Here is a 24,244-nt window from a genome sequence, read left to right as displayed (position 1 = left end):
TAAGATGACCTGTCATTTATTTGATCTTCGTTCGGTGTGGTTACACCAGACGCCAGTGCAGCCATCCACGCACTACTACTTTGCTGGTTGAGCGGTTTCTTGTCTGTGCGTGTGGTAGATTAGCAGCCAGTGACTCGATTTAGATAAGAAACAAGGGTTTGGGGAGAAAAAAAACTATTTCCTTTCCTTTCTTGTGTGATTTTGAATCATTTACCTTGATGCCAGTCTTATCTTGTGTTGCATAGCGGAAGAAAGTCCAACAGCACCCTCCATAATTACTGGCACCACTGGTTAAGATATGTCAAAAATAAATTTAAATTTGTATTCCAGGAGCATACGCTCATGCTGAAAATTGAAGAAAGGGTTGAACGGACACTGAATCACGCTCCTTCCACTGGGGTGAGCTAAAGAAGAGACTTGAGAGCTGAGGTTGCTCGATGATTTTGAGAGATTATGTGAACAGGAATGGTCAAAGATCCCTCTTTCTGTGTTCTCCCACATTGTGGAACATTATAGGAATTTAGAGGGGGCTTCAGTGGCAAAAGTGGTTGTACAAAGTATTAATTTCAAAGGTAGCTATACAAATAATTTCATGTCAGTTATTTATTTGTCACTGTGGGATTTTTCATACATTGGTTTAAAGATGAGATTTTCTTCTTTTTTATGTGGTCATGTATTATTTAGACAAAAGCTTAATTCGCGAGAAACTGAGCAACACATCTTAACGAGGAGTGCCAATAGTTATGGAATGCAATGTGCAGTATATTTTTTGCAAGATCATATCTACCCATGTTTGCTATATTCCAACAAGTGTTGAAACTATAACGACAAATTGTTTTCTTCAAGCACAGCTAGGTCATGAATTATACTTGATGATTAAGTTGCGCAGTCCTACCACACTTTAACACAGATGAACCCGCGGCAGTGGAGTCAAATCTCAGAGAGCGCTAAAGATCTGGTGAGGCGCATGCTGATGCTGGACCCTGCTGAGAGGATCACCGTTTATGAGGCCCTCAACCATCCTTGGCTCAAGGTAGGACCCCCGACCCTATCCCCACGCCTCGTCATGATTATGTTTCACTTGCTGTGGTTTGTTTTATCTTGGATAGTCTGTTTGAGTCCATTTTTGCTCATGTGCCAAAAAAAAATTCCAAATAAAGGTTGCATGAGGTGATTAACTCATTCACTGCCATCCACAAATTTATTCGGGAATTGAAAATATGACATGGAGCGCCATTCCCGAATTTGTTCAGGTTTAGGTTTTTCTTAAAGGAGTGTCGATAAAGCGCTAGTGAGACCTCTTGCAATGTTTTTCCCTTGCACGAGGGGGCAGCATTTCCCTTTTGTACAGCCACCACCACTTACACCTCATGTTACTCTAGACTCATATAACCGAGGAATTAACTCATTTTTTTCTAAAAGAAGAGTGTCTAAGGTTTCCAATTATGCATTGAATATTTATGTAGTCCTAAAATTTAATATTCTGTGGTTCCTGGAATTTGAGTGACAATGACAAAAACCCTGACACTGGAATTGACACATTTTTGCACGTCTGGCAGTGAATGAGTTCATTGTTGAAAGCCAAGAGGAGCGCTGGATTAGCTGAAAAAGTAAATTGAGAGATTACCAAAACATCAGTTCTTGCACCCGTAGCATATATGCTTAGTATGTGGGGATTGCTTCCATATGCTGTAATCATTGGATATTGTCGACTCATTATAGTCTCACACAATTTTCTGTGTTTCTAAGGGCGCTTGAAATCTCAGAACACACCAAAAATAGTATCTCTTTCTTAACTTTTGTTCCCTCGATGAGTTTCTTTGTATATTCATTTGAACTGCAGGTGACAGTAATGTGCAATTTTTTGGTGATGTCTATTGAAGGAGAGAGACCGGTATGCCTACAAGATCCACCTGCCAGAGACTGTGGAGCAGCTGAGAAAGTTCAACGCCAGAAGGAAGTTGAAGGTAAACAGCATGTATACAGCTATAATCAAAATCATAAACCCCTCTCACTAAATCAAATAAAACCCAGCGTATCCATCAACAGGGGTACCTAACCTTTTTTGACCAAAGATCACTCTTTTCAAGCAAACCGGCCTTCCACAATTGACAGTTGCATTCGTGCATGCGTACCCATACGCAAAAGTATCCCATGATGAGCAACAGCCATAACGCCCCCTAACATGAACAAAACAGGAAAAAAGAAGTCGAGACAAGAGTTTGCGAGTATGTGAAAAGGAAATAGCTGCCGACCTTATCTTGAACTGATTGAACATCGCACAATCAATCAAAAGGAACTTGGGCAGTATTTTTAACGTTCAATAGCAACCTTTTTGACTAAGAGAGCCATAAAAGTAAAATACAGTAAAGTCTCGTTATATCGATATCGGATATATCGATAGTCCCGGTTATATCGATACTATTTCTATGCACGCACGGAGAAAACTACATGCAAGCAGGGTCGGATATATCGATAGTCCCGGTTATATCGATATTTTTTCGGACTCCCTTGAATATCGATATAACGAGACTTTACTGTATTTAGAAATATTTTTCAGTGAGAGCCACATACACACGAACATACACGCACGTGATTTCAACAAATGTCAGAATATATTATTTAAAATAACTGATAATACTCACCATTAATATGAATAGTTTTTCGTTCCTCATGATTGGTAAAAAAAATCCAGCCAAACGATCGGAATGAAAGTCAACTTGCCAGGTCCATAGGCGAAGCTACTGCTAGCTAACCTGCAAACTGCTCATTAGCTTGCACACTTGCTTTCTGCAAAGGGGGCGTTTACCTGTTTTGACATCAACGGCCATAGGTCAGTATCATCCAAATTTATTTACTAGTTTTATCGGCGAGCCAGATGGAATCATCAAAAGAGGCACACTATGGCTCGTGAGCCATAGGTTCCTGACACCTGTTCTATAGTGTGAATGGTGCTCAAAACCTTTTCACCACGACAGTATGCAATATTTGGTGGTTTGATGATGTTACGATCACAACGGAGTATGTTCGCTTGTTGTGGGATTACAGGGGGCAGTACTAGCAGCAGTGTCCAGTCACAAATTTAATTCCTACTATGGAGACCCCCCTGAGGAACTCCATGACTTCTCAGATGACCCCACCTCCTCAGGTAATTTTTTTTTTGAGCAGCTGCTAGCTCATTGTCATGCCCGTCACGTGTTGAAGTCTCCATCTGTCTTGACTTCAAAACTTTGTCGTTGTTTTATTCTAGTATTTGTTGTCAGAAGAGTCCGTCCATCTGCAGCAAATGTCCATGGGGAGACCCAAAAGCGTTTGTTCATGGTGCCACAAATGGAAAAAAATAATAATAATTTGAGTTTGCTTTTTTGTATCAACCAATTTTGTAGTAAAGAACCAAGTCTTTCTTTTATTTACAGTCATCTCCTTTTAATAGGAAATGTTAGTCAGGCGCAACATTCAAAACTACAGTAAATAAAATGTCAATCTAAGAATTACATCATTTTAAATTAACGCCTAAACAACACACCAACGGGTCTCTATGGGAACAAACTCATCGGGATTGTCTTTGGTGTCTTTAGTTCTTTTTTTTACAAACCTTTGTTTTTCTGATTCTGTTAATGCTTCCCCCGCCTGCAGGGCTACTCGCAGCAGAAAGTATGTATCTTTAAATTTTTATGCCGTGTGGTGACTCCTTCCAGCTACTTGTAAGTACAGTATGTCGGTAAATATTTGAAGATGTGCTTTTATGCTCTGCAGGAGCTGTTTCTCAGGTGTTAGACAGTTTAGAGGAAATCCATGCGTTGACTGACTGCAGTGAGAAGGATCTCGACTTCCTACACAGTGTTTTCCAGGATCAACATTTACACACACTGCTCGACGTAAGTCACTCATGTGTCATCTTGTCATTTTCTGGATGCTGCTTGCATGCGTGTTAAATAGCCCCCCATCAATCATGGTGTTGACCTTGATGCTCAATAAATCAACAGCACCATATAATGTCACAAAAGCACACACAACATTGCATTTTACATCAATTATATTTTGGATGAGGTCATGTTTGGACTTTTCTATGTTTAATTCCCTATAATTTAATTTCGTTGAATTTCTTTGCTTTCTGTCTGTGTCTCTCTTTCTCACACACACGCGCACAAATGTATTTTATGCTTTTTCTTTCATGTTATACGGATAATTGCATGTAATTCGCACATGCTTTGAGTCTTTTATCTGTTCGTTTGAAAAAGTATTTCTCCTTGGGAACTGGCATTAGCTTTAACAAACAACTCCTATGGTGCGAGAAACATACTACGCTAGACATTTTTATCAAAAGAAACATTTTTTTTAATCATTTCTGTTTCTGATTTAAAAAAATCTCAAAATATAGGGGCTTTTTTAATGAAGTTGTAATAATGTACAGTTTACTGTATACAATACATTGAGATGATGCCCATGGGTTGAATTGCGGTTGTTGACAAGCATGCATTCCTTCTCGTTCACTCGTTAACATTTGAGTTAAGCATGTTCTACACATTATACAAATATTAGAAGCAATTGGAGCAGGCAAACATCATATGGCAGATTTGCTTTGTTTTAATTGAAAAATAAAAACAAGTAAAAAGTGGGTCATCCAAAATAATTTGACTCCCCTGAGTTTATGATTTGTCAAAGCATGTTTTGCTGTGATTACAGCTGCAAATCAGCACTGTTGTGCATCAATAACTTGGGGATGGGTGTTCAGTGTATTACATTCATACCAAACAGAGCACCATATTCCACGTGTGGTGTGACTCCCATCCTTAAATAATGATTTTATTGTTGCCAGTCTTCCATAAAGGCCAGATTTGCGTGGTATGTGACCTTTGTTGTCCTATACGTAATTATGAATGATCTCTGAATCAGAATTCCACTTCATGACGGTGTCCCACTGTTGTTATATTCTTCATTCACAATTTCCAATTTACATCTTTGTTTGAAATCATAAATGTATTTTTGCAGATAACAATGTGCTCTGTAGCGAGAGCAAGGAACAGGTGGGGGAGAAACTAGAGATGTGGAGGTACGCCCTGGAGAGGAGAGGAATGATGATCAGTCGCAGCAAAACGGAATATATGTGTGTGTGATTGAGAGGGATCCAAGTACAAGAGTGATGCTACAGGGAGAAGAGATAAAGAAGGTGGAGGATTTTAAGTACTTGGGGTCAACTGTCCAGAGTGTGGAAAAGAGGTGAAGAACCGTGTCCAGGCAGACTGGAACGGCTGGAGAAAAATCTCAGGTGTGATGTGTGATAGAAGGGTTTCAGATAGGATGAAAGGAAAGGTGTATAAAACGGTGGTGAGACACTGGAGACGGTGCCACTGAAGAAAAGACAGGAAGCAGACCTGGAGGTAGCATAGATGAAGATGTTGAGGTTTTCTTTGGGAATGACCAGGTTGGATAGGATCAGGAATGAGCATATCAGAGGGACAACTCATGTTAGACGCTTTGGAGAGAAAGTAAGAGAGGCCAGACTGAGATGGTTTGGACATGTCCAGAGGAGAGAGAGTGACTATATCGGGAGAAGGATGCTGAGCCTTGACCTGCCAGGCAGGAGACCGAAAGGAAGACCAAAGAGGAGGTTTATGGATGTTGTCAAACGGACATGAATGTAGCTGGTGTGAGAAAACAGGATGCACAAAACCGGGTTACACGGAGGACACTGTTTCGCTGTGGCGACCCCTCAAGAGAAAAGCCAAAAGGAAAAGAAGAAATTTGGAATCATAAATGTAATAAAAGATCAAAAAGTTGAAGAGGGACAAATACAAGCCAGTACAGCTCAACAAGTTCCGCCAAAATGAACAATAATATATAAAACAGCAGGGACTAGGCCTAACTGTCCAACAAGTTCTCTTCATAAAATTTTTATTTTGTCGGAAAACACAAAAGCTAAATAAAACAGAACTGTACTGAACAAATTTGCATGTTCTTCTCATGCCTGCATGTATTTTGGCCAGGTACTTGTTTCTTCCGACATTTCAAAGATATACGTGGCAGGTTAAATCAGGCATGTCCTGCTTTAGGCCTGGGGGGGGGGCACGGCCTTCCCTGTTTTTCAGCTCTCCCGGCTGCAACACACCTGATTCGGATGATCAGCTCATCAGCGAGCTATGAAGCAGCATTAGAACTCTCCTGAATCTTCAAAAATCAGGTGCGTTGCCCCAGGAAGAGTTTGAAAACAGGCAAGACAGCGGCCCTTGAGGGCCAAGTTTGGACACCCCCGTTCTAAATTGTCCCTTGGTGTGAATGTGGGAGCAAATGGTTGTTTGTCTCGGTTCCCAACGATTAGCTGGTCAGGGTGTACCTCACCTACTACCCAAAAACAGTTAGGATAGGCTCCAGTAGGCTCGTGCAACCCTGGTAAAGAAATCACATTAGAAAATGGATGGAAGATTTAAAAAAAAGTTTAAGCAAACATTTCCTTCAGTGATTACTTTGAGTGCCACTTGAGGAAGCTCAAGTACCACCAGCAATACTCGTACAACACTGTTCTATATGGAACTTGTTCTCAAGCACAATATCATTAAATTCTATCGACCTTTCTCCGAAAATCTCTTGAAGTATTGTAAACAATAGGAGTGTTGATTGGCAGCACATCGATGGTCATCCATTTATTAATCAAGCTATTGGAGAAACATGTTATCAGAAGGACATGTCGACCTTGCATTGACAAGAAAGCACTTGGCATCCAATGTACTGAATCTCAGCAAATGTGTGCCCGTCAGTCCGAAAAGTCTTGTAAACAAGAAAATATGAGGGTCATAGTATATTTCATAGTGTCCATTTTAGGCCTGGCACGATGAAGTGGATTGTGGTGTCGTGCCACAGTGGGCGCCTTGCACTTTTCCACTGCATTTCTGTTTGGAGCGAAGCTGTGAGGGAGTCGGAACAACGGCGTTCATTGTGAGAACATGTGTAAGAGGCATAGCTGTGGTTGCGAGTACGATTGAAAGTAGCATGCACAGTGAAGACAGAGGACCGCTGCAGATGGAATCTACTGGCCTAGAAAGCTTTGCTGGAACCCCTTTATTGCACCTGCCTGGTGAGTGTTTGATGCTTTTAATGCATTGGCCCCCAGGTAATTGAGCCAAAGTAAAAATCCGATTATCTGGTGCTTTTGATGTCTGACTTGATTTTTTTAAAATCTTCTTAAGCTCTGCAGTTGGTTAATAAAGGCACACTAAATAGTGCCTTCAAGGGGTCTATTTTATAGATTTGCACATTTGAGCACATTTATTCCGTAACACTGGTTGGCTTATGTGTGGGTCCTACCTGGAAAAAAATGCTTCCTATTTAAAAAAAATATGAGCGGGAGGGTTCTCTGGGAATGAATCGGGACATGCCGAAGGAACAGAAATCTGCCTGCTGGCCATGGAAGGCCTTAGAATTTTCAGGAAAGGCTGGACAGAGTGATTCAACTCATGGGAGTCTGCCAATGCTGCTGCCTTCACAACTCAGGCCTAGAGAAGAAACAATAATGGATGACTTCTCAAAAAAATACTGTGAATTAATACATTGATTCACGATGCTGGACAATATTTGCTGTGACATACACATATTGGCGTTTTTGTCTGTAAAGTTGATTTATAAGGTGGTAATGTCTAATACAGTAAGTAACACCAACATTGGAACATGGAGCTACAATACAATACAACAGCTTTATTTCTATAGTTCTTTCACAACCGCTGCAGCTGGAACAAAACATTTAAAATACCACGTCCAAGAAATCGGAATATTGATCCGTATAAAAGGCACACCGGATCATAGGACACACTATTGGCTTTTGAGAAAATTGAATGCTTTTAGGTACACAATATAGTGCGAAGTGTACGGTAGGTGTTAACCACCCTACCCTTGAGTTCCATTATTTTTGTCTTATTCTTGCACTGACCCCTCAGCTGCTGCCTTTGTTGACACTGTTGACAAACGTTGAGGTCTCAAACACACACACGACTCAGTGTACTGTGAGTCGGGTCTCTTTTTTTTAAATAAACAAACGCCTCTTGTCTGACATTCAGTCCAAAGATTTGTTGCACTTCCCATCACATATTTTATTTTATGTAGAACGTGAAAATGCTGAAAATGTCAGCTCACAATTATGTACACAATAACTGTATTTATGAATCAACCGGCATGGATTTGATTGTGAGCTCTTCATTTGCATGACATGACTTGAAATACTCGTATGTGTTGATGAAGTGGCAAAACGGGAGAGATGATTGCGTTGATACGGGTGTTTGTCTTTTGCAGCTCTACGATAAGATCAACACCAAGTCGTCCCCACAGATCAGGAACCCGTCCAGTGACGGCGTGCAGAGAGCCAAAGAGGTAAAAATTACCGTCATTTCTATCAACGACTATTCAAATTTGTGATTAAAGTGGCCAACATGTCATCAATTTTCCTTTTCCACGACACTGTTCCTACTCTGTCATTATTCATTAATATTGCACTTTGGTCATGGAAATTTTGGGTTTAATTTTGCACTGAATTTAAAAGAAAGTAGAATATGTCATTGGCATGTCACTCCTAGGCCTTCAGTAGTGCTACGTCAATATCGCTCCACAGCTGCAAGTGTGGTGTGATTTACTAGACGTCCACTAGAGGATGTCGTTGGCCAGGAAATAACTTGTGAATTAAAAAAACTTAAGAAATACAATCATTAAACGGTTCGAATGTTTACTTTGAATGTGTGGATGATAACCTCATAAAATAGCAATATTATTTGCAATAATTTTTGCTAGCTTTGGAGCAGCTGTTTAACCTTTCTTAATGATGTCCATCTATTCTTGAAAAGTCCGTCTTGAAAATGGCTTTAACAGTGTATCTGCAACCAATCAATTTCTTCTACTCCTTCAGCCATCGTGGATCGACAAAACCGCAATTAAATCAACACAAAAATACTCGCTACAGATACAATGTGTGAGCTCTGGCCAGTATGGGCTTGTCACTAGCAGCCAGTGATACTATGATTGGGTAGTGACTAGCCAATTATAATTTGCGAAAACTCTGACGTTGCCAGCGCCTTTGGGCAGGCTTTGGGTTGCCAACTCGAACACTGATTAGTTAAAGCAACTGTTTCATTGACATTGATATTAATAATAATAATAATACCTTTCATTTATACGCGCCTTTCATAACTCTCAAGGTCACATTCATGCTCCAGAGTCTGCAGAACTGATTGTGAAGGCGTTCAGGTAGATTTCTGTCCCTGGTAACAAATGATGGCTGAAATGTGATTGGTTAAATGCTTAAATAGGAAAACACTCATCTGAAAGCAGCACAACAGGGGAAAAGCAATGAAAGGAAGCTGAAAGACAAGTTGGAATTATTTAATAAGAATTCATGGACAAAATGTAATTCACATTAGTCTGTGATTCAGATATTTTTAGGCCAACAGAAAAAGTATTTCGGGCCCTGATGGCCCACCACTGATATATGTACTTTTTTTGTTATTCCGTTAGCCCAATCCCTTATGCAAATAAAAGTGTTATTCTTTTTATCGTTGAGGTTTCTCGTTCTGAATTTTGTGCAGCGTTGTTCTTGTTGATTTCACCATTGGATAAAATTTGTCGAAAAATTGGGAGAGCTTCACTCTTCTCCAAGGTTTCTCGACATCATAGAAAATCAACAGGTTGAGCTAGTAAGTAAGCTTTATTTATATAGCACTTTTCACAGGTAAAACCACAAAGTGATTCACAAAATTTAAAATTTAAAATTTAAAATAAAAACAATACACAAAAAAAATGAAAGTGGAAAATTATGCAGGCATAGAACATAACAGTTAATGAAACGCCCGTTTAAATAAGAAAGTCTCTCTAATACGATGATGAAAGGCAAAAACATGTCCCATCGCCCCCGAACGCTCACCCCCCCATCGGACAGCGTCGGGCAATGCCCCAAACGAGCCACTTGCAGTTTCCTTCTAGTTTGCCATCGCACACACTTTTTTGTTTTGTTTTTAATGCATCATATTGCCTATCAAAAACATGGAGATGATGGAAGGCATGAAACAATGTGACGGATTCCTTGCGAGGCCTAGCATTGGGTCGTTTGATGCAGTGGAAAATTACTTAAAGGACAACCGACGTCACTTTTTTGTTTCTTAACTGACATCAGAAGAACGTTTTATAGCATCTAAAATACCCAAAACACGTAGTATGATATTTTGATTCAAATGCAAAACACCAATAAAAATGACTTAAAGTGTCCAAAATCTGCAAAAAATTGAGCTACGAATTGGGCATTTTCAGAATGTCCCGCCCCCAGTTTGTGACATCACGCCAAGACGTCTTGCATTGCTTGAGAATCAAAACAATGGCTTCAGTTTCGGAGAATATACTTTCTTGCTACACCTCCAGTTATGAATATGATTCAAATAGTTCTGAAGATACATGTTTGCAATTGATTAAAGAATTTATTCCATGCCATTTTGAGGCAACATTGGGGAGAAACAATCATCAGAAAAGAGGCACGAAATGGCGACCTCCTGTGGCCACCTCCGTTTCCACAGGCTGATAAATTCCTTATATAGAGCTTGGACACCCTCTTCTGGCGGCTTTTGGGTGCAACACAAGGTTTTCAGACCAAACAATACAGCAAAATACATTGACGTGATGGAAGGACTGCTACAATGTGTCTTTTTTTCGTGTCAGGAGGCGTTCCTTTAGTGACGTCACGTACGGACTCGTCACCAACTCAAAAACAAGACTTCCTGAATATTCTGCACGAGTCTTAAAACGTAAAATATAGCTATATGCGGTGGAATCTTTTTAAAATACGCTCAGTAGAAGTCATTTGAAGCCATTTTACAAATTATGGACACAACTTGTCCGGAGACGTCGGTTGTCCTTTAAGTGTCTCTTTTTTGCACCTTGGTTTTGTTAATCTTTCTGTCTTTATATTGACTAATACCTTCAATCTTCAGCACCTATGTAGTGACAAAGAACGCGTTTGTCCACACTTCCGCTAGTAAAGAAGAAAATGTGAGACTTTTGATGTTGTTTGTCCCTTTGATTTTGTTTTGCAGCATAAAATGTCTATGCCATTTTTGTTTTTTTATGTTTTCATCTATACATCTCAGTGTGTGTGTGTGCGTGCGTGTGTGAAAGGCTTTCTGATTCTGAGATATAGAAGATGTATTCATTTATTTACATGTGATGAACTGAAGTGACCTCCCAAAGTGATCTTTGTACGGCGCTGCTACTAACTTGCGCTCATTGTCTGAGCAGCTGCGACACGGCCCTTTGGGTTGTTTGCACTGCACTCTTATAAAGCTCTTTGACTTCCTTCGCTAGCCGCTTGATGCACATTTGCGGCATGCTTACACAGAGTTGCATTATGGTCTGCACAGTCTCACCCCTCTTGTGTGAAATTGTAATCGATTGCCGTTTGCTTGGATTGCTTAACGACGCTGATGAGAGCAAGGGGGAAAAACAGTATAGTGTGTGGATGTGGCATGCAAGCAGGCCCGAAAATCTTAATTATGTTTCTGTTGTGCTTTAGGGAAGGAAGTTCCATTTCTTCAGAGTTATGATCACAGTTTTGTCCCCTTTGCCTTCTTGGATACCTTCTGTGGCGGCGTCACAAAAGCAGAAAATATAAAAATAGCACTTTGCAGTTTATCCTAAGAATGCTTGGCGGGTCTGATAATATGATGAAAGCTCGCAACTTTATAGGATCCATTATAGTTTAAAGACATTTTTTTGGAAGGCTCTTGTATGATTTTCTCCATGATACTTCAAAGCGCCGAGTTGTCTGGAGAAAGAATGGATTCAGAAAAAAAAGGTGCTGCCCACTGTAATCATCAACTGAATTGGTTTCTTCAAAGAGGGAGTACAAAAATAACCTTGGACGCTTAGCTACTTACTGCTTCACCAAGACGTGATGGGATCACAAGTCGTAGCCTGCTCTGGCAAATGTCCGTGAGACCTTTCCCTCATGGGGCTCTAATTCACTGCAGCTTTGGTTTCCTTCCGCTCCCACTGAATGACGCCGAATGTTTTGAGCCAATCAGACTGTGCAACTTTCTGTCATTTCTCACCAATAAGGCGCTTTAAACACTTCTCTAATTCCAATCCAAGAAACTGGGTGCTCTTATCAAACTAATTGACTAAAATTAGCTGCTTTTGCTCACCACACTAATCCAATATCTTGTGGAAGATGACCTTTTTAAACGCTGTCAGTGCGCCTTGTGTAACCTGGTCTCCCTGTGTCTTCCTCCACTCAAGACCTCCTCACATCAGGAAGACGGTGAAGCTTTGAAACATCTGGAATATGTAAGCCCTCGATCACACGTGCTGCCGATGCTTTTAGATTTGTCGGAGGTGGACAATCAAGATGGGCTATTGCTTGACAAGCACCTTGAGCACATGATTGCTTCACAATGCCGTGTATTCAAAAGGCCCCGCAAGGCCCCTCCTCCGCCGCCTCACCTCCGCATCGCCACATTCACCAGTCAGGCACAACATAACTGGAGCTGACTTCCAACCGAGTGCTGCCAAATAAGCAGGCAGGAGGTGGGGGAGATTTGTCGACTTTGGTGTCCAAGCTTGGCGGTGGCTATTCCGGGGGTTGGGGTGTTGGGGTGGCATTTTTTGTGAGGTTCAGTGAGGTTATACGGATCTTACCAAAGGCAGTTTTTGTGAGACTACGGTGATTATAAAGGTTCTTCTCCTCGTCGTCCTCAGGTGCTGGAAGAGATCTCCTGCTACCCAGAAAACCACGACGCGAAAGAACTCAGACGGATACTGACTCAGCCACATTTCATGGTGAGTTCAAAAGCGCATGAACTGTTACCTAGTGAACAGAATGTTGTTGTCACTGTGTTTTGTCTGCTTTGGTAAGAGACACAGGACAATATCTAGAAAAGGAATGTACAATTATCCAATTCAAATCTAATCCGTTCCAGGTAGTTTTGGATATCATGATACTTTGCCCAACATGATGAAAATATCACTGTAGTAAAATTGCTGTGACAATTCAAGATATTGGAAGAAAACGGTGTTACAGTACACGGAAACAATACTGTGTTGGCTCTCATAAGTTTTTGAAGACATTTGCAGAAGGGGAATTGGATCGAAACCCCTAGCATAAAAGTGCCAAAGGGATGATGTCATTATATCACGTTTGGTTTCAAAAGATTGTTCAAGTTGACAAATGACACCACTCCAAATGCAGTGGGTGCGCTTGAAATTTCAAATGTAAAAATAAATTATTCAATAAAATGTAGAAAGAATGAAAATAAATACTTAATAAAACATTGATTTTGCAATTATTTTTGTGCTACCCCTAATTTGTCAATTCAGTGCTTTTTAGGCAGCAGGTTTTACTGTTTGTGCGCCAATATCTTGTATTCTTTTATCCTGATCATTTTCAAAGCAGTTTAGACTTATTTTTTAGAAACAAAGTAATAAGAATCATCTGTATTCTTTTCCCACGTAAGTTTGTTGGCTATTTTTCATGAACGAAAGAAGGCAACGTTGAAAGTCTTTTTGCAAAACCAATACAAAAGACATACCAATGGAGGATGCTCACATAGGAGAGAGCACTGTTTGCCTACATTCTTTACATGTCGCGTTTCAAAGGCCTCTGTGAGATATAACATATCTTGAAGTGAGGTTTCAAGCATGTGAGCAGCATGAATTAATCTGTTTAATGGAAAAACCACTCAGCTGTCATCAGTGTCCGTCCCCGCCGCTAATCTCATCACCCTAATGTCACTGATTAATGTATTTGCCTCAAGGCGACGCTCCGTAGCAAACTGACACTCAGCGTTTGAAGTTTTGAAAATGATGTTCGGCCTAGCGACTGGCAGTGCATGTCACACTTTTTTTATGTGAGCCTTTTAAAGGTGAACACGTATTTGTATTCTGATGTCGCGGAAGGCGTTGCTGCAGGCCCACGACGTGGTGGCTCATGAGGTCTACAGCGACGAGGCACTAAGGGTGACGCCGCCGCCCACTTCGCCTTACCTGAATGGTGACTCGCCCGAAAGCACCAACGGAGACATGGATCTGGAAAACGTCACTAGAGTACGCCTGGTGCAATTTCAGAAGAACACAGACGAGCCCATGGTGCGTTTCCACTCGAATGATCAAATTCAACTTGTGTTTCACCAGCCTGTATTCAACTGAGACACATATTTGATATTAGAAAAATCACAATGATGCACCTTTATTTATTTTATTATTTTTATTTTAGGATGAAATCTGGGGCTGTTGCCCTTGGAAAGTGTTTCATTTTTCTGCCTATTACCGTACATAATTGGCAGATGAACAGATACATTGTTTTTAGTAAATATATTATTTTTCTAGAAACCCGTGGCCATATCATCTCTTATGGCACACGTAATGTGCTGTGGCAGTCGTTTTAATACGGGGGCTTGTCCCTGTTTTCACTCTTGCTAGCACAGTTCTCAAAGAGGTAGTCAAGATTGATGTGTGAAAAAAGACAGTCAAACATTGTATCTTGACACACCAAAATATTCAACAAAACCATATACAGTACAGTGATACCTCAGCTTACAAACTTAATTGGTTCCCAGAAAGTGTGTAAGGCAAAAAGTTCATCTTCCAAACATTTGAATCCCATAAGAAACCATTAAAATGAGAATAATCCGTTCCCAGGTCCACATAAAACATAATTTTCTATTAAATAAGCCTTAAAACTATACAATATACCTTATTTTATGTATAATAAATGTTCTATTGCATTGTAATTAAAGAAATAAACTGTACTGTATAATAAAGTCGTTTTATTTACCTTTGTGATGGTTGTTGATGTAGTTGCCTCTTGATGATATCCGAGTGAAGTTGCTGTGCTTTCTCGGTGATAATACCCTCACTCACACTGTCCACTGCTAGCTACTTTTCGTGAATCCAAATCAAGAGAAGTTATCTAACCTCTTCTATTGCCTGAGACCGTTGCTTCGACAACACGGAAACACCCTTAGCCACACACGCACAGGAATGGTAGACGTAGCGTACTGGTACTGGGACGCTCAGTCACACAAATGCACACCTCGTTCGTGTTTTTCGATGATCTCCTTCTTCTCCTCAACCGTAATTTTCTTTTGTGTCCTTTTCAGCTTAACACTAGCCTGTGGTGGGGTCTTTCTCAGTCCCATAATAGCAAAAAGTATCCTCCATAACAAACTACCTCCGCACTCAAAGAAAGGGGGTGATGAAAACTAGTCTGCCAGCCACCGTGGCGCTGTTCGACCGTGTGGTTTGGCTTGGTTCATGCTAACATATACCAATCATGCAAAACACCATCTTCTTCTTTTCCTTTCGGCTTTTCCCTTCAAGGGGTCGCCACAGCAAATCAGTGTAGTGTCCTCCATCTTTAGAGGTTTGATCCGCATGTACCATAGTGGACCTAATTAGAATTTGCAATGTTCTCGAGACAAGCTGTCAGGTTGTAAAGTTGTACAAACTACAACTTTACAACTTTTACAATTTGGTTTATAACTCAAACAATCTTTTAAACATTCAGGCACCAACATAGAGCAGTATTTGTAACTCTACTGAGGGGGCACAATTCTACATTCGGACTTTCCCCTTTGGCACAGGCGTCATAATCTGGCCCGCCAGGTCATTTTATTCAGCCTGCGAAAACAAATCAAGCATGTCAAGTTCCATGATGCTTGCTAAAGTCCGTAACATAATTTGAAATTGTCGTATGTAAACCACAATAACAGTCATTATTCTTGACTTCCGATTTAAAACCTAGTTATTCATTAATTTGTTGTGTGTTCTGTATGTAATATGTGGAGGAGATGAAACATTCTCATGGTTTCCCCATATTCATAACCGCCCTCAAGAGGAAACCGTAACTACAATGTGGCCCGCGGCAAAAAAAATTATTTTGACACCCCTACCCTACGGTACAGTGGGACCTCGGTTTACGAACCTCTTGGCTTACGAACTTTTCGGTTTACGAACGTTACATTTATGAACATTTTACCTTGGCATACGAACTATTTTTTGGGATACACACGGAGCTGCCACAATGAGTGATGTGTTGTTCGTGAACGAGCCGGTTCTCCAAACGGGAAATGGCAGCTGACTTTTTTTGTCCTCTATTCCCCGCCCCCAGTCGTCGGTTAAAGCCACGTGATTGGTCAAGAACGCAGCAGTGGATGGATGGGGTTACAGACAGAGAGAGAGTGAGGCCGTTCTCCAATAAACAAAATGGCGTCTTCGGTTAAAGCCACGTGATTGATCAAGAACCCAGCAACGTCAAAGTCAAGGCCCGCGGGCCAAATCTGGTCCGCCACATCATTTTTTTCGGCCCGCGAAAGCAAATCAAACTTGTTAAATTCCATGATGATTGCTAAAATCTGAGCCAAAATTTCATATTTTTGGATGTCAACCACAATAAAAGTCATTATTCTTGACTTCAGATTTGAAAACGAGTTATTCATTAATTTGCTGTGTGCTCTATATGTAATATTTGAAGGGATGTAAACATTCTAATGGGTTCCCCAAATTCATAACGGCCCTCGAGAGGAAACCATAACTACAATGTGGCCCGCGGCAAAAAATGACTTTGACACCCCTGCAGTAAGCTATCAACCCAGCTAAACAGATCGCAATTGATGACCTCGATACAATTATCACAGAAAAAGCACCTACAAGGGATCATTCAGCTCATCAAGTGTTTAATGGTGAGGAAACCGAACATTCCATTCCATCAAGCCATTAACGACCATCACAAAGGTAAATAAAATGACTTTATTGTACTGTACAGTTTATTTCTTTAATCATATACTATATCACATTTATTATACTTATTTATTATACATAAAATAAGGCTTAGAAAATTAGAAAGTAAATAATATTTTATGGGGACCTGGGAACATATTATTGTCATTTTAATGGTTTCCTATGGGAAATAAATTTTTGGGATACACACTTTTCGCCTTACACACTCTGTCTGGCAACCAATTAAGTTCGTAAGCCAAGGTCCCACTGTATCTTTTAAAATCCTGTAAAAAGCAATTGCATAAAATCTTTGTAGTTGGGGATACCATCCTAACCTCCCTGTGTACTTGTTGGATGTAGGGCATCACACTGAAAATGAACGACTCAAACAACTGCATTGTGGCTCGGATCATGCACGGAGGGATGATCCACAGACAAGGTAGAACGTAAAATAACATTGCAACAACCCATTGCTGGACACACTTCCAACTCACCCTCAACTTCTCAGGAACCTTGCATGTCGGGGATGAGATCAGGGAGATCAATGGCATCAGCGTGGCCAACCAGACAGTCGAACAGCTGCAGAAGATGTTGGTGAGTGTGTCTGCCGGGGTGCTAACTATGCTAGGTGCTTAGCATGTGTCATTTGTCCAATGTGGTTTGTGTTTGCAGAAGGAGATGCGAGGCAGCATCACATTTAAAATAGTGCCAAGCTACTGGACACGGGGCTCCTCCTGTGAGGTAACACCTTCCTCTTCCTCTGGCTCCTCCTCCTACCCCTCCTCCTCCTCCTCTACTTCTTCTTCACTCATCTACTCACTAACGGCTCGCCCGGGCGCTGAGTTTGTTTGGGGTGGAATGCCTATGTTCCTGTGTGTGTTTTGTTGCCACTGGGTGACATGGATATGCAGCGCACCAATTTCACAACCAAGATACCGGAACCTCCATGTCCCTTACCCTCTTGCCCTACTCCAGTATCCCCCAAGAATGCCAAATGCTTATCTTTGCCCACTTGTTTTTTTCTTTTTCAAGAGAAGTAGCACAAAAAAACAAAAAACCCAAAGTTACAGATTTGGAAAGTTGATTTTTCAGTTAAATTCTTGGAAATACAGAATGGATTATTCCCAGTCAATGAGATCATGAGTGATGGGTACTGAGCCATCCCATAAATAGTGAAAGGCAGGCCACGTGTAATGGACACACATGGATTTTTTTTACATGCCCAAAAAAAAAAACATTTAAAAAAGCCACCAAAATAGTGAGAAACATTTGACTTACAAATGCCAAAAATCTGAGTGATGTTGGCTATTGGCACAATGGCGATATTTTTTCCGGTATATACACCATACCTAACAAGGTTGCCAATGTGTCTGACATTAAAAAATGCAGGTTTTTATATAGTGGAAAAATGTATCATTGCAAAATAAGAAGCGGATGTTTATCGCAGGGGATATTTTTCAGATCCACTCGCCATAGGTAAAAATCTACAAAAGAGAACCTATGAAAAAAAGGTTTGAATTGGTGGGTGCCTTCTCGATGCTTGTAACCACTTTGCAACTTATTAAAACACACTTTTTTTAACTATATATCTTTATTTGGAAGATTTCCATCAGCAACAAAAATCACATCTCAAAAAAATTGAAGAATAAGATACTTTACAGCCTGGTCTCATTCTTTTGGTTTCACAGTTCAACCAATAAGAGGCCAAGTGTACATGCTTCATGTTTTTTGTCCCTCCCAAGTAAAGTTTAGTTTAAAAGTGACAGATTAAACTAAACATAATCAAACATTGTATATTCAAACAATCAAAAGGTCAAACAAACCATGTAAGATAGAGTCCACTATCTTAATGCTAACATATAGCATGAAATGCCACAGATGGGCTAATGGAATGTGACAGATGGCTTATCGACCTTCTTTGAACTGCAACTATAACACACACACAGTAGCAACAAAGAGAGCATAAAACAATACAGACATGCTAAAAGAAACATCAAACTCTTTAGGAACAACATTAATAACTCCAGTGTAGTTGGGGACCGTCTTTGATCCAAATGAAGTTGCAAATGAAGTTGCACCTGTTCCAACTAAGATTAGTTAGTACAATGTAGCATGTTACTGATGACATACTCAAAAATGTGATTCATCTGTACACTGTGATTCATCTGTACACTGTAAAAAAGGTCGGTTAAAACATATGAAATGTGGCATACCAGTAGAAGACCGTGATCACATACATTTTGACTTCTTTGTTTCCACCCCAAGTACATTTTTGCTCCCACTCTTGTACTAGAAAGCTGTAACAGGCTCAGGATCACTCCCTTGTCATGACGGTGTGAATCACGTCAATGCTGTGGTGCGTCCCGCCCACAGTGGCTACCCACTTTATGTGCGAGTGTGTGTGTGCATGTGATGTGTTGACCTGTGTGTCTTATTTCAGAAAGAGTCCCCCACCACATCCAGGCAATCCCCTGCCAATGGCCACTCCAGCATTAACAGTTCAATCTTGGTAAGGATGCCTAACCCAGAGGGGACGGGAAGGGGAAATGCCCTTATCACTGGTCAACACAATTTTTGTATGTATGTGTTTTTAATTGTAAGTAGAAAGCCTTAATGGGTCACGGGCAGATAGTCCATATCAATCCTGTGTTATTTTCCAAGGCCCTCTCATTGTGTCCGATATCTCAGTTCACAAATTGGTGTGCCTTTTGAACGCCCAATGAGTGTTGTGCAACATAGCTGATTGCACACATCAGCTCAGCTATGCGCTTTGCTTGCAGCAGGTGTTTCTATTTTTCTGGGGGAGGTTTCCTAATGTTCCTCATCAGGCCGTGATGATGCCTTTGCGATATTTGTATCCGACCTCACTGACCTATTGTGTGTTCTCTTTGCTCCTTGATACTTTTTCGACTTCCTCAGGACCTGCCATCCACCATCCAGCCCAAAGGTCGACAGGTGAATACAAACGTTCAACTTCCTTCTCAAGGCCCTCCTTTCCACCAAGCGGTACGTTTCGGTTTCCGTTTATGAAACTCGGCTGTATTTGCTTTGGAACAAAGTACTGCAGGAAAACTGCAAAAACCCACATGACGTCTATCACACCAGTAGGCTTTTACAATAATAGTGGAGAACTTAATTCCACTGTTTTCCTCAAAGCCATAGTGGACAAGTTTTATCCAAGATCAATTTGAGGGCAAAGTGCACCAAGCAGGAGACTGCGGTAAAACAGATACTGTGCAGTCTAATATATATAGTTATAAATTATATAGTTATAACAATAATAAAGTCCTTTGAGTGGAAAGGGAGCATTATTTCTCTACATGGAAGGGTAAAACAAAACATTTTTGGTATGGCTTTACGTGAATCAGACAAAAGTAAGAATGAATGAAAAGAAAACAATGACAATCAGACATGACTGTTGAATTACAGTTACACCAAATTATAAAAAAAATACTATCATAAAACGGGCCTTGACGAAAATGATGGTCAATGGTAATAATGATACCATCAACTTCAACAACACCACAGCAGATATTTTAGCCAACTCATTAACAACCTGATCCAGGTGTGTCTCAAGTTTGTAAGACTGTTTGCTCTAGATGGCATGTTTGAACTCCTTCCCCAGATGTTCATTACGAATTATTCAAAGTCACTGCAAATTAGTCCTGTGGTTTCTATCCATCCATTTTCCATATCCTATGGTGAACAAAAGGGTCGTGGATTTCCTATCCGAGCTGTTGACGGGCAGTCGACGGCGGACACCCTGAACCGTTTGCTCACCAATCGCATGGCAAATAGCAATGAACAACCTGTGTTTACAATCACACCCAGGATTCCAGGAACATTTTTTATGTGTTCCATTCCACCTGCCATTCATGGTTTTGGAATCTGGGAGGAAACAAGAGTAACTGGAGAAAAAGCACACATGGACGAGAATAGCATGCAAACTCCACACAGAAAGGCCAGAGATGGAATTGATCCCTATATCCCTAACCTGTGAGGCGGTGAAGCTTTGTGGCTTGTCAAAAAAAAATTGGCAACTGGTGGTGCAATCTGACACAAAAAACCATGACTCTGGGATTCACTCTGAAATGATTTGGAGGTTATTCTGGGCTTTTTGGTCTCTTCATTTTGTCATCAATTCTCCTCTTTGCTACCTGCGGATATCAGATTCAGAAAACTTTTAATCGTCCCACAATGGGGAAATATGTTCTGGGAAGTTGGCCATTGTCCCTTGGATCTTAATTTTTTTTAATAGCAATTGCAACTGTAATCAGAGGAACATTTAGCTACTTCGAAGGTGTCTGAGAAGCCATGACTTTTAATGTGCTTGTTTATAATTTTATTTTGGCTTGGCCAAAACAAAAACGCGAATCAAACCTCTGAAGATCGAGGACACTGATTCACTGATTCACACCCCTGAAGGGAAAAGCCCAAAGGAAAAGAAGAACTCCTGTTGTTCTGCCCACCTTTGGTCAGGTACCAGTTGCAATAGTACTGTACAGTTAGCTTGCGTTGGATAGAGCTTAACAGTACACTCGACTGAGTGAAGTTGCATGTCACATTTGTTTCATGGAATGGGAAGAAAACAATAAAGGCCTTTTTTTAAGTATGATCAATTTTGTTCACCCTAATTACATGAGCCATTCCAGGATTTCCCATTGGCAACGTCGTTGCGATGCAACCAAAATGAAGTTTACCGCTTGGTGGAAACCCATACGCGCTCTCCTTAATCCCTCTGCCGAAAGGGAGAATTGTCCCCCACCCACCCCCCCACCCCACACACACACACAACCCTCACCTTGCTACTTTTATTTTGAATCTGTCACACTAACGATTAATTGGTCATTACAAGATCTTTTTTTCCTGTCCCTATTCTGGACATCCAGACCTCCTAAAACAGGGGTGTCAAAGTCATTTTTTGCCGCGGGCCACATTGTAGTTATGGTTTCCTCTCGAGGGCCGTTATGAATTTGGGGAACCCATTAGAATGTTTAAATCCCTTCAAATATTACATATAGAGCACACAGCAAATTAATGAATAACTCGTTTTCAAATCTGAAGTCAAGAATAATGACTTTTATTGTGGTTGACATCCAAAAATATGAAATTTTGGCTCTGATTTTAGCAATCATCATGGAATTTAACAAGTTTGATTTGCTTTCGCGGGCCGAAAAAAATGATGTGGTGGGCCGGATTTGGCCCGCGGGCCTTGACTTTGACACCTGTGTTCTAAAATAAGCTACAGCCATTTTGCACTGACAACTACATCAGCTCGAACTTTGTGGTATGAATGGCACAGGCATTGTTAACACCACACACCACCAAAATCATCCCCCAATGCGAATTCCAATGAAAAACAAGCAACCTTCACTAACCGTCATCTCATCATCCTGCATCCATTTTTTTATTAAAAAAAAGACAATCCACTAGCCTTTGGTTAAATGCGCAACTCATTGATCTACATTAAATTCTTTTTTGGCACAATTTCACCTTTGTTTTCATTTTTTACAGTTTGATACATCATATAATTAAGTATAAGACAAATGAAGACTCTGTCAAGGTATAATTGCACAGTTTTACTAAATTAAAATGCCATTTTTTATTAATTTTTAAACACTTCCTGTTTTCCAAACAGCGGCAACGACAAACACACACACATACATACACACACACAACTCGTGAGGAAACATTATTTTCCATATTTGTGATCCTTTCAAATCCATAGATTGTACCCAGACCTTCAATCAAGGACAAAATGTCTGTCAAGGTAAGATTTGTGTTCCTTGGAAACCCCAGATCCCACGCCCCTCAGTTGACCAAGTGGTGTAGACCAAACAAATAATGCCTGTGCCGTGACTACCACAGATGTTGAGCCTAGACTAGTTCCTCCAGTCTGCACCTCCGCCGCTTTCTTTGTTCACCCATCCAGCAGCAGCAAATCCTCACCCAGTCCATCCTTTTGATCTCACCCAATCGCCGCACTGTACGCTTGCCTCCCCACTCCGACCCCCTCCACCCCACAGATCTATGTACGGGCTCAGTTCGAGTACGACCCCTCCAAAGATGAGCTGATCCCCTGCAAGGAGGCCGGCATTCGCTTCCGCGTGGGGGACATTATCCAAATCATCTCCAAAGACGACCACAATTGGTGGCAGGGCAAGCTGGAGAACACCAAGAACGGCACGGCCGGCCTCATCCCATCACCTGAGCTGCAGGAGTGGTGAGATTGCGCATGCTGCTTGTGCACTGCATAGTCAGGCAAAATACATTTCACTCCGGGGGTCACCTTTTTTTCCTGTTTATAGCAAATTTAGGGTGTGAAATGTACCACTGAACTCACTATGGAAATAAAATGCGAAGAGGGAATAATTGCAAGCGTTGGAAACAGAATGGTATGCTCATGATTACAAAGTTATGAGGGATAAAAAAAATCCCCGCTATTCTAATTTGGATTCTATTTGGATTGAATTGGATTGGATTATCCTTTATTAATCTTGCAGTGGAGAAATTTACATTTCACAGCCGTTATGGAGTTATGGAACGAAGAGGAAAAGAAGAAGTAGAAAAACAAACTAAAGGAGTTGCTTGAAGTCAATGTTCATAAAAAAAGCTTAATCCTTCATTAAACCGATATGGTGGGGTGAGGTTCAATTTGGATCGTTCGTACAATAGCCTGCTTAGGCAACATAGGTGAGGCAACATTAGTAATGCTGATGAGGTGATACCGGAGGGAGTGAGGCAATCAGGCCTGTCGTTAGTCAGGAATGTAAGAACAATCGGTGGGGCTGCAGGGAGTGGTCCTCTGCTCCCCCCAAACTGAGCGTAGGGACCTATCATAGCAGTGTCCGGCGCCGCCATGTCTGGACATTAGGGATATATATATATAGGGCCGATACTACCAGTAAGACTTTAGTTCGCTGAAGAAGCATCTTGGATAAGAGGCGAAACGTCCGACACCTTCAAAAAAGTACAGATGACGGCTGAAGAAACCTTTTCATCGATAACAACCTTTTTGACAACTTCTGGAAACTGCACATTGGTTTGACAGGTTTATTGTAATAATACATTTTATTCATAAGCGCCTTTGAAAACTCTCAAAGACACTTTACAGCCACAAAGGCAAGAACAAAATTTTGCACTAATTACCGTATTTTCACGACCAAACGGCGCACCGTGTGAAAAGGCGCAGTCTCATTTATGTGTGCCATTTCTGTATTTAACACAAACATTGGGCGCACCGGATGAAAGGACGCAAGTTTTATGTACCGGTACATATCCTCTACTGCCATACGTACGTCCGCCTCACAACAACACACAGGCATACAAGTATGCGTATTTAAAAAAACAGATCGGGAGCAAAACTGAGTTTGGTAGTGCTTTATTTATTAATTACAAAGGAATAACATTTTGTAATCATCACTCAATATGCGTCGGCATGGTAAAAAGGAGCACATTACCGGTACCGACTTTTCCGAAAGCTCAAACCACCGTGCTAGCAGACACGTTA

General features: G+C 40.9%; 1 protein-coding gene across 25 annotated transcripts in view; it reads left to right on the top strand.

The window, feature by feature from the left end:
* Positions 1-24,244, top strand: part of caska (calcium/calmodulin dependent serine protein kinase a) — a 151,412-nt gene that overhangs the window by 115,131 nt on the left and 12,037 nt on the right. For 2 of the 25 annotated variants that reach the window (XM_089001978.1, XM_089001975.1), the window contains exons 8-23: positions 890-1,033; positions 1,884-1,967; positions 3,049-3,148; positions 3,637-3,654; positions 3,757-3,878; positions 8,281-8,358; positions 12,259-12,306; positions 12,718-12,798; positions 13,915-14,103; positions 17,095-17,173; positions 17,243-17,328; positions 17,407-17,475; positions 19,028-19,090; positions 19,175-19,243; positions 19,654-19,740; positions 22,761-22,957. In XM_089001978.1, coding sequence (XP_088858104.1) covers positions 890-1,033; positions 1,884-1,967; positions 3,049-3,148; positions 3,637-3,654; positions 3,757-3,878; positions 8,281-8,358; positions 12,259-12,306; positions 12,718-12,798; positions 13,915-14,103; positions 17,095-17,173; positions 17,243-17,328; positions 17,407-17,475; positions 19,028-19,090; positions 19,175-19,243; positions 19,654-19,740; positions 22,761-22,957 — 1,514 coding nt within the window. Of the gene's footprint in view, positions 1-889; positions 1,034-1,883; positions 1,968-3,048; positions 3,149-3,636; positions 3,655-3,756; positions 3,879-8,280; positions 8,359-12,258; positions 12,307-12,717; positions 12,799-13,914; positions 14,104-17,094; positions 17,174-17,242; positions 17,329-17,406; positions 17,476-19,027; positions 19,091-19,174; positions 19,244-19,653; positions 19,741-22,462; positions 22,505-22,760; positions 22,958-24,244 lie in introns of all 25 variants that reach the window. The other 23 variants (XM_089002002.1, XM_089001985.1, XM_089001996.1 and 20 more) reach the window with 21 other exon arrangements.

The sequence above is a fragment of the Hippocampus bargibanti genome, linkage group LG08 (genome assembly GCF_051943395.1).
Source record: "Hippocampus bargibanti isolate YZ-2025 linkage group LG08, ASM5194339v1, whole genome shotgun sequence".
Taxonomy (NCBI): domain Eukaryota; kingdom Metazoa; phylum Chordata; class Actinopteri; order Syngnathiformes; family Syngnathidae; genus Hippocampus; species Hippocampus bargibanti.
Note: the sequence above shows the minus strand (reverse complement) of the source record. Positions and strands in the feature narration are given on the sequence as shown.